General features: G+C 46.2%; 1 protein-coding gene across 1 annotated transcript in view; it reads left to right on the top strand.

Annotated features, from left to right (window-relative positions):
* Positions 1–3201: 3201 nt before the first annotated feature.
* P2RX5 (purinergic receptor P2X 5) overlaps positions 3202–10534 on the top strand; it is a gene marked incomplete at its 3' end in the record, with an annotated part of 32121 nt that continues 24788 nt past the window's right edge. The window contains exons 1-2 of the mRNA XM_081313273.1: positions 3202–3546; positions 8794–8944. Coding sequence (XP_081169399.1) covers positions 3410–3546; positions 8794–8944 — 288 coding nt within the window. The 5' untranslated portion in view covers positions 3202–3409. The remainder of the gene's footprint in view (positions 3547–8793; positions 8945–10534) is intronic.

The raw sequence follows: 10534 nt of genomic DNA, 5'->3' as shown, positions 1-10534 counted from the left end.
CTCGCGAGACCCGCGCTGAGCAGCTCATAGAGCAGGGGTCTTCACACCTGGCCTTTTTATGACTTGTGGACTTCAACTCCCAGAATTCCTCAGCCAGGCACGCTGGCTGAGGAATTCTGGGAGTTGAAGTCCACAAATCACAAAAGGGCCAGGTTTGAAGACCCCTGGGCTTAGGGTATTGTTTCTGGATGGCTGGGGAATTCTGGGAGTTGAAGTCCATCCATGCTGACAGGAATTTTAGGTGAAGCCCATCCATGCTGACTGGGGAATTCTGGGAGTTGAAGTCCACAAGTCATAAAAGGACCAAGTTTGAAGACCCCTGTCATAGAGGAAAGAGGGGAAGCGCGGCTCGGCGGCGTTGTGACGTCCGGTTTGGGTTTGAGAAATGGGGAGGGGGGTGAGAGGGAAAAAAAAACGTCCTCCATTTGAGTGGTCAAAGGGGGGATTTTTGCTTCACGGCGGGCAAGGCTTCAAAACAGCGGCGTTAGGCCGGTCAAATCCAGCAGGGCACATGCAGAGAGCACGCCTGGATTCACTTAACGACCACATGATTCACTTAACAACCCTGGCAAGATAGGCCGTGAAACCAGGGGCGACTCGCTTATCAACCGCCTTGTACGGCGATGGAAATGGTGGTCCCGATCCTCGTCCTAAGTCGAGGACTTGCAACTGGACGGAACCCTGTGGAATCGTAGCTTGCAAAGCCCGGTTTGCGGGTAGTCCCTGACTTACAATCGTTCCTTTTGTGACCGTTCAAAGTTGCAATGGCGCCGAAAACTGATTTCTGACCGTTTGTCAGACTTAACGGCCGCCGCAGCCAGATTCGCTTACCATGCCATAACTGCAGTGATTCACTTAACAACCGCGGCGTGAAATTGTCGTCAAACGGGGCAAAACTCCGTTAGCAGCTGTCTTACTGAGCAAGAGGAATTTTGGGCTCAGTTGTGGTCGTAAGTCGAGGATCGCCTGCATTTAAAGAGGACTTGCCTGGTTTACATGCCAGCTTGTTCTCCTGAAGCCCTCCGTGTCCAGAGACTCTGAAAGACCTGCTGAAGATTTGCGCCAAAGCTCACTGCTGCCTGAGGACCACATTGATTATATATATTTCTTTCCTTTTTGGAAGCAGCTTTCTTCAGCAGGAAAAAGAATGAAACAGAAAGAAGAGAATATAATGGAATGGAATAGGAATAGGAGTAGAGATGGAATGGAATAGGGACTATGGATGGAACGCAACTGAAGGAATGGAATGGAAGAGAAGAGAAGGCAGAATAGAATGGAATGGAATGGAATAGATGAGAATAGAATAGAATAGAATAGAATAGAATAGAATAGAATAGAATAGAATAGAATAGAATAGAATAGAATAGAATAGAATAGAATAGAATAATGGGATGGGATGGAATAGAATAGAATAGAATAGAATAGAATAGAATTAAAATAAGAATAGAATAGAATAGAAATATAGAATAGAATAGGAATAGAGTAGAAAAGAATAGAATGGAATTAAAATAAGAATAGAATTAGAATAGAATAGAATAAAATATAGAATAGAATCGGAATATAGAATAGAATAGAATCAGAAAATAGAATAGAATAGAAAATATGGAATAGAATAGAATAGAAAAAAATATATAGAATGGAATGGAATAAAATAGAATAGAATAGAATTAAGAATAGAATAGAAATATAGAATAGAATAGGAATAGAGTAGAAAAGAATAGAATGGAATTAAAATTAGAATAGAATAGAATAGAATAGAATAGAATAGAAGAAAATATAGAATAGAATCGGAATATAGAATAGAATAGAATCGGAAAATAGAATAGAATAGAATAGAATAAAGAATAGAATGGAATGGAATAGAATAGAGAATGGAATGGAATAGAATAGAATAGTATAGAATAGAATAGAATAGAATAGAAAATATGGAACAGAATAGAATATATAATTGAATTGAATAGAATAGAATAGAACAACAGAATATTTATTTTATTTATTTTATTTTTATTTTATTAGATTTATATACCGCCCTTTCCTGAAGGACTCAGGGCGGTTTACAGGGTATTTAAAACAAGAAATACAAAAGTTAAAAACAATTTAAAAAATTACATCAATCCCTGAAAAAAAAGTAAAACCCCCAATTAAAATTAAAATTAAAATTCTCAGCCTGGGCCAGAGAGCTCGAAGAGCCAGGTCTTCAGGTCCCGGCGGAATGAGCGGAGGTCAGGGGCAGTCCTCAGCTCCGCGGGCAGCTGGTTCCAGAGGGCAGGCGCCCCCACAGAGAAGGCCCTACCCCTGGGTGTTACCCGCCGGCAATCTTTTACCGGCGGCACCCTGAGAAGACCCTCCCTGTGGGAGCGCACAGGACAAAGGGAACTTGATGCTGGCAGCAGGTGTTCCCTCAAATATCCCGGACCCTCGCCATTTAGGGCTTTATAGGTCATTACCAGCACCAGAATAGAATAAGGAATTGAACTGAACAGAATAGAACAATAGAACAGAATAGAATAGAATATATAATTGAACAGAATAGAATAGAACAACAGAATAGAATAGAATATAGAATTGAATTGAACAGAATATAGAATAGAATAGGACAGAATAGAATAGAAAACGTTATTGTCACTTTAAATGTATACTAATCAGCATAAATTAAAATGAAATTTCGCTTTCTTCAGCTCATAAAATACCATTATGCATATAACCACCCCCACACACACACACACATACACACATGACACAAAGAAACATCAAGACAGATGGCATAAGGAACAAGAAATCTAATTTTCAGAGACCGGCCAATGGAAGAAAGGGGGGTGGTGGTTTCCCCACATATCTTCACCCCACCTGACTGTCCTCCAGCTGCAGCCCTGCCTCACTTGCTTGAAAAGAAAGACTAGGGGTGACACGTTACAGTATTCCAGCACTGTATTTGAGGGGCTGCCCCAAAGAAGAGGGAGTCAAGCTATTCTCCAAAGCAGCTGAAGGCAGGATCAGAAGCAACGGATGGAAACTCATCAAGGAGAGAAGCAACCTGGAACTAAGGAGAAACTTCCTGACCGGGAGAACAATTAACCAGTGGAACTGCTTGCCACCAGAAATAGTGGGTAGTCCCATCACTGGAGGTTTTAAAGAAGAGAGTGGACAGGCATGTGTCTGAAATGGTACAAGGCTTCCTGCTTGAGGAGGGGGTTGGACTAGAAGACCTCCAAGGTCCCTTCCAGCTCCATCCCGAATTTGAATTTGAAAAGCAAGCCTTTAAGCGCCAGATCTGCAGCGACAATGTTTTAGAAGAGGTTGGCTTTCCTGCTGTGCTGGCTGTACGGAAAAGGGTTGTTTCCTTGGAAGCTTCTTCATTGCAGCATCCCTTCGAGCATCCAACGCACTCCTCCTCCGTCATCTGCCCAAAATGGATCAGGTCTCCTGGAGAGCCTTGTGCTTGTCGCTTTTTGATTACAAAACCGAAAAGTATGTCATTGCAAAGAACAAGAAAGTGGGCATTCTCTACCGGGTGGTCCAGCTCTCCATCCTGATCTACATCGTGGGGTGAGGATGCCTCTGTAATCGGGTCAAAATGACTCCGGCTTCTTCTGTCGGCTAGTGGGGGTGGGTGGGGGTGGGGGCGGTTGCAGCACGGGGGTTCAAGCAGGGAGCTGCTGGGTGGGAAGGGAAGAAGGGAAGGTGGGGGTCTGAAAAAGGGGAGGTTTTTGTCTCCATCCCCTGCCTGGCTGGACTGGTCTGGGTGCGAAATCCTGTTTGGGAAGGTGGGGGCTGCAATTCAGCTTCCCTACGGAGGCAGCTGCTGAGCTGAGATTCCTGGAGGCAGGTTTTTCTTGTTCCTTCCGGAGGAGAAGCTCCGCTGATCTGCATTTTGTGTGGCCCTGTGAATTCCATGGAGCCTCTTTCTTTCTCTCTCTCTCTTCTCTTAACATTCTTCTGTGGATCGCCTTCCTTCCTTCCTTCCTTCCTCCCCTTTCCTTCCTTCTTTCCTTCTTTCCTTCCTTCCTTCCTTCCTCCCCTTTCCTTCCTTCTTTCCTACTTTCCTTCCTCCCTCCCTCGCTGTCTTTCTACTCCTTCCTTCCTTTTCTTCCTTCCTTTCTTCCTCCCTCTCCCTCCCTCCTCCCTCCCTCTCTCTCCCCACTCCTTCCTTCCTCTTTCTTTCTTTCTTTCTTTCTTTCTTTCTTTCTTTCTTTCTTTCTTTCTTTCTTTCTTTCTTTCTTTCTTTTTTCCTTCCTTCCTTCCTTCCTTCCTTCCTTCCTCTTCCTTCCTTCCTTCCTTCCTCCCCTTTCCTTCCTTCTTTCCTACTTTCCTTCCTTCCTCCCTCCCTCGCTGTCTTTCTACTCCTTTCTTCCTTTCTTCCTCCCTCTCCCTCCCTCCTCCCTCCCTCTCCCCACTCCTTCCTTTTTTCTTTCTTCTTTCTTTCTTTCTTTCTTTCTTTCTTTCTTTCTTTCTTTCTTTCTTTCTTTCTTTCTTTCTTTCTTTCTTTCTTTCTTCTTTCTTTCTTTCTCTTTCTTTCTTTCTTTCTTTCTTTCTTTCTTTCTTTCTCTCTCTCCTTCCTTCCTTCCTTCCTTCCTTCCTTCCTTCTTTCCATTCTTGTCTTTCCTTTCTTCCCTCCCTCTCTTTCCTTTTATCGCTTCCCTCTATTCCTCCCTCCCTGCCTCCCGTCTTCCTTCCTTCCTGTTCCTTTTTTTCTGTTTTTTCTTCTTCTTTCCATTCTTGTCTTCCCTCTCTTTCCTTTTATCGCTTCCCTCTATTCCCTGCCTCCCATTTTCCTTTCCTTTCCTTCCTTCCTCTCTTCATCTGCAGGAATCCCTTCCAATATTTTCTGGGGGAGAAATTCCTCCAGTTTATACTGAATAAATCATAATTTTAATGAGCCTTGATCATCGGTTTGGAGGTCCTGCATTTCATTGCACAATTATGGGTGGTCCTTGACTTACGACCTCAGTGGAGCCCCAAATTTCTGTTGCTAAGCGGGACGGTTGTTAAGTCAGTTTTGCCCCATCTGACGACCTTTCTTGCCACCGTTGTTAAGTGAATCACTGCATTTGTTAAGTGAGTAACCCAATTGTCAAATGAATCTGGCTTCCTTTATTGACTTAGCTTGTCAGAAGGTCCCGAAAGGGGATCACATGATCCCGGGACACTGCGACCGTCATAAATACGAGTCGGTTGCCAAGCGTCTGACTTTTGATCCCATGGATGCTGCAACGGTAGGAAATGTGAAAAACAGTCATAAGTCCCTTTTTTCAGCGCTGTTGTAACTTGGAACGGTCATTGAATGAACTGTTGCAAGTGGTGTAAGTTATGGATTCTGCGCTGGCAACTGTCAAGGCCTGTGGACTTCAACTCCCAGAATCCCACAGCCAGCATTTCTCCTAAAAAGTTGCTGAGGGTTGAGAAAACGCTGCTGGAACTAAGGTAAAACTTGGCAAATCGGAAGACGTCACTCTGATTGTGCAAATTGATTGCCTCTCCCTCACTCCGGCTGCATTTTATTACAACCTCTCCAGGGCTTTGTGTGGTTGTTTAATTTCCATCAGCTCCTCTGATTTTTTGCCTTTAGCTGTTTGGATCGAAAGCCAGACTTACGCAATTGAGTGCCAAATTTTTCCCGGACCGTTGTAACTTTGAACAGTCGCTAAATGAATGGCTGTAAGCCAAGGACTCCCTGTACTTCCATCTTTTAATTCTTGCAAGGAGTCTTCAGCAGCCTCAGGCAATTTAATCATCATCATCATCATCAAGTTGGAAGGGATCTTGGAGGTCATCTAGTCCAACCCCCCACTCAGGCAGGAAACCCCATACCATTTCAGAGAAATGCTTGTCTAATCTCTTATTAAAAACTCCCATTGTTGGAGGATTCACCACTTCCACTGGTTAATTGTTCTAACTGTCAGGAAATTTCTCCTTAATTCCAGGTTGCTTCTCTCCTTGATGAGTTTCCATCTGTTGCTTCTTGTTCTGCCTTCAGGTGTTTTGGAGAAGAGCTTGACTCCCTCTTTTTTGGGGCAGCCCCTGAGATACTGAAAGACTGCTATCATGTCCCCCCTCATCCTTCTCTTCATTAAACTACACATACCCAATTCCAGCAACCGTTCCTTGTATGTTTTAGCCTCCAGTCCCCTGATCATCTTTGTTGCTCTTCTCTGCACTCTTTCTAGAGTCTCAACATCTTTTTTACATCGTGGTGACCAAAACTGGATGCAGTATTCCAGGTGTGGCCTTACCAAGGCATTGTAAAGTGGTATTAGTACTTCACGTGATTTTGATTCCATTCCTCTGTTAATGCAGCCTAGCACTGTGTTGGCTTTTTTGGCAGCTGCAGCACACTGCTGGCTCCTATTGAAGAGATTGTCTACTAAGACTCTGAGATCCCTCTCACAGTTACTACTATCGAGCAAGGTACCACCTATACTATACCTGTGCATTTGATTTTTCCTGCCTAAATGGAGAACCTTACTTTTTTCACCATTGAATTTCATTTTGTTAGATAGTGCCCAGTGTTCGAGTCTGTCCAGATCCTCCTGTATCTTAAGCCTATCTTCTGGAGTATTGGCTATTCCTGCCAGCTTGGTGTCGTCTGCAAATTTGATGAGTTCCCCATCTATCCCCTCATCCAAATCGTTGATGAAGATGTTGAAGAGCACTGGGCCCAGAACAGAGCCCTGGGGCACCCCACTACATGCTTCCCTCCGTGTAGATGCATGTCCATTGAGGACCAAATACGGGGCAGTTTCCTCTCTTTCCGCTAAAATACAACAATATGCAAAATTCTTATTTTTCTTTGGCTAAATCTCATTCCTCTCTTTGTTCGATAGCCACATTGTGTGCTTCGTTTCATTAGGACAATACAGGTGGTCCTCGACTTATGACCACAATGGATTCCTCGAATTTCCATTGCTAAGCGAGACAGTTGCTAAGTGAGTTTTGACCCATTTTGCGACCTTTCATGCCTCAGTTGTTAAGTGAACTACCGCTGTTGTTCACTTAGTGACCCGGTTGTTAAGTGAATCCTGCTCCCCCCCCAATTGACTTTGCTTATCAGAAGGTCGCAAAAGGGGATCACCTGACCTCAGGACACTGCGACCGTCATTAGTATGAGTCATTTGCCAGGTGTCTGCATTTTGACCATGGGAATGTGGCAGATGGTCATTAAGTGTGAAAAGTGGTCCTACGTCCCTTTTTTCAGAGCCGTTCTGACTTCGGATGGTCGCTAAATGAACGGTCGTAAGTCGGGGATGAGCTGTAAAGCCTACAATGAATCTGAGTGCCGGTAACTCTTCGTCCCTCACCTGGCCTACACTGAAGGCATGAAGAACAGATCCCCAGCCAAGCTTTGGTTGTAAGCAGCTGCAGAGAAGAGATTCCCCTCTCTGTCGGGGCATCTCTTCCGCCAATCAGCAGATCTTCGATCTGGGAGATCTTCGATCTGAGAAGGAATCAGAGAATGTGAGGCTTGCAAGGAGACCGTGAGACAGGACAGCCCTTGGTCTGAAATGGGATAGGGTTTCCTGCCTGAGCAGGGGGTTGGGCTAGATGACCTCAAAGGTCCCTTGCAACTTGTTGTTGTTGTTGTTGTTATCTAGTCCAACTGCCTGTCCAGGGCTGGGATGTACACTTCCAACATCCCTGAAAGATGGCCAGCTTTGACTTTCTTCCTTTCCTTCCTTCCTTCCTTCCTTCCTTCCTTCCTTCCTTCCTTCCCTCTCCTCTCCTTCCTTCCTTCCTTCCTTCCTTCCTTCCTTCCTTCCTTCCTTCCTTCCTTTTCTTTCCCTCCCTCTTTCCTTTCTCTTTCTTTCTTTCCTTCCCTCACTCCCTCTGTCTCTCTCTCTCCTTCCTTCCTTCCTTCCCTCCCCCTCCTTTCTTTTTTTCCTTCCCTCCTTCCCTTTCTCTCTTTCTCCCTCTTTCTCCCTCTTTCTCTTTCTTTCTTTTCCCTCCCTCCCTCTTTCTTTCTTTCTTTCTTTCTTTCTTTCTTTCTTTCTTTCTTTCTTTCTTTCTTTCTTTCTTTCTTTCTTTCTTTCTTTCTTTCTTTCTTTCTTTCTTTCTTTCTTTCTTTCTTTCTTCCTTTCTCTTCCTTCCTTCCTTTCTTTCTTTCTTTCTTTCTTTCTTTCTTTCTTTCTTTCTTTCTTTCTTTCTTTCCCTCCTTCCTTTCTCTTTCTTTCTTTATTTCTCTTTCCTTCCCTCCCTCCCTCTGTCTCTCTCTCCTTCCCTTCCTTCCTTCCTTCCTTCCTTCCTTCCTTCCTTCCTTCCTTCCTTCCCCTTTTTTTCTTGCCTCCTTCCCGTTCTTTCCCTTTCTCCCTCTTTCTTTCTTTCTTTCTTACTTTTCCCTCCCTCCCTCCCTCCCTCCCTCTTTCTTTCTTTCTTTCTTTCTTTCTTTCTTTCTTTCTTTCTTTCTTTCTTTCTTTCTTTCTTTCTTTCTTTCTTTCTTTCTTTCTTTCTCCTCCCTCTCTCTCTTTCCTTCCTTCCTTCCTTCCTTCCTCATTTTTTTCCTTCCCTCCTTCCCTTTCTTTCTTTCTCTCTCTCCCTCTCTCTTTCTTTTTTCTCCTTCCTTTCTTCCTTTCCCTCCCTCCCTCCCCTCTCTTTCTTTCGCAATAGAATTCTCCCCACTGTGTACTCCTCCCTATTGAAAGACATCCAAAGGAGAAAGCACAGCTTCTCACGAAAGCTTCGGAAGATCAGCCAACAACCACTCTCTTGAAATGGGAAGCCTGGTTACACGAGCTCTGAATAGCATTCACACAAACATGCTTTTTAAAACACTGCTTCACCTTTTGTCTCTGGCCTCTCCAGATGGGTCTTCACGGTCAAGAAGGGGTACCAGGAAGTGGAGACCTCCATCCAGAGTTCGGTGATCACCAAGGTGAAGGGGGTGGCCTTCACCAACACCTCGGAGATGGGCAAGAGGATTTGGGACGTGGTGGACTACGTCACACCCCCACAGGTAGTGGGGCTCACTGCACATGGCCCACATTGGCTTCAAACGTTGTGGTTCAAGAAGTTGGGAGTGGAAGCCCACCCCTCTTAAAGCCTTCTGGCTGGGGGATTCTGGGAGTGGAAGTCCTCCCCTCTTAAAGCCTGCTGGCTGGGGGATTCTGGGAGTTGAAGTCCACCCCTCTTAAAGGAGGCTGGCTGGGGGATTCTGGGAGTGGAAGTCCACCCCTCTTAAAGCCTGCTGGCTGGGGGATTCTGGGAGTTGAAGTCCACCCCTCTTAAAGCAGGCAGGCTGAGGAATTCTGGGAGTTGAAGCCCACCCCTCTTAAAGCAGGCAGGCTGGGGAATTCTGGGAGTGGATGTCCACCCCTCTAAAAGCAGGCTGGCTGGGGGATTCTGGGAGCGGACGTCCACCCCTCTTAAAGCAGGCTGGCTGGGGCATTCTGGGAGTTGAAGCCCACCCCTCTTAAAGCAGGCAGGCTGGGGAATTCTGGGAGTGGATGTCCACCCCTCTAAAAGCAGGCTGGCTGGGGGATTCTGGGAGTGGAAGCCCACTCCTCTTAAAGCAGGCTGGCTGGGGAATTCTGGGAGCGGAAGTCCACCCCTCTTAAAGCAGGCTGGCTGGGGGATTCTGGGAGCGGAAGTCCATCCCTCTTAAAGCATGCTGGCTGGGGGATTCTGGGAGCGGAAGTCCATCCCTCTTAAAGCATGCTGGCTGGGGGATTCTGGGAGTGGAAGTCCATCCCTCTTAAAGCAGGCTGGCTGGGGGATTCTGGGAGCGGAAGTCCATCCCTCTTAAAGCATGCTGGCTGGGGGATTCTGGGAGTGGAAGTCTCTCCATCTTAAAGCAGGCTGGCTGGGGGATTCTGGGAGTGGAAGCCCACCCCTCTTAAAGCCTGCTGGCTGGGGGATTCTGGGAGTGGAAGTTGGTTGCTAAGGCTGAGAAACACAAGGGACTGAAAACACCACTAGTCTCTCTGCAGATTTCTTAACCTTGGCTCTGGACCTACCCCTGATTTACCCCCTCTGCAGTTTCTACCAGATTTCCCCTAACCGATTGGCCCTAGAGGACTTCAGACCCCATCATCCCCCACCGGTAATTCAATATGGAGAAGGAGGGGGCGGTCAGTGGCCCCATCTTCAGCAAGTGGCCTCCCAAGGGGAGAAGTTAAAAGAGTTTCTGTCCAGGATGTGAGGTGTCTGTAGCTATTTTCAGCGCCCTTTTTTCAGGCCTGTGCAATATACGGGCCCTCCGCGGAAGGCAGGCCGGTTGCCATGGTTTTTTTTTTCCCCACCGTCCCTGACTGTCCGTCAAAGTCTGCGCCTGTCCTGGTCGGTTGCTGTGCCAAACCGGACGGTGACCGGCGCAAATGACGGCCTGCCGTCGTTCCTCTGTTAGAAATTGTTCCCCCAATTTTTTTTGGGGAAAAAAAAAGTGATTTAAAAAACAGCCACCCAGGATAGTCCTCGACTTAAGAGGCAGCCGATTGGGGCTGGACTTGCGGTCCGAAGTTCTGGCGGTCCGAAGTTGAAGTTGGGGCTCGGTGGCGCGGCCCTTTTTTTGGCCACGCTTGTTTGAAGGGAAGGCCAGCCCGTTCAG

This window comes from Vipera berus (genome assembly GCF_964194415.1).
Source record: "Vipera berus genome assembly, chromosome: 1".
NCBI classification, from domain to species: domain Eukaryota; kingdom Metazoa; phylum Chordata; class Lepidosauria; order Squamata; family Viperidae; genus Vipera; species Vipera berus.
This window is presented reverse-complemented; position numbering and strand designations above follow the sequence as displayed.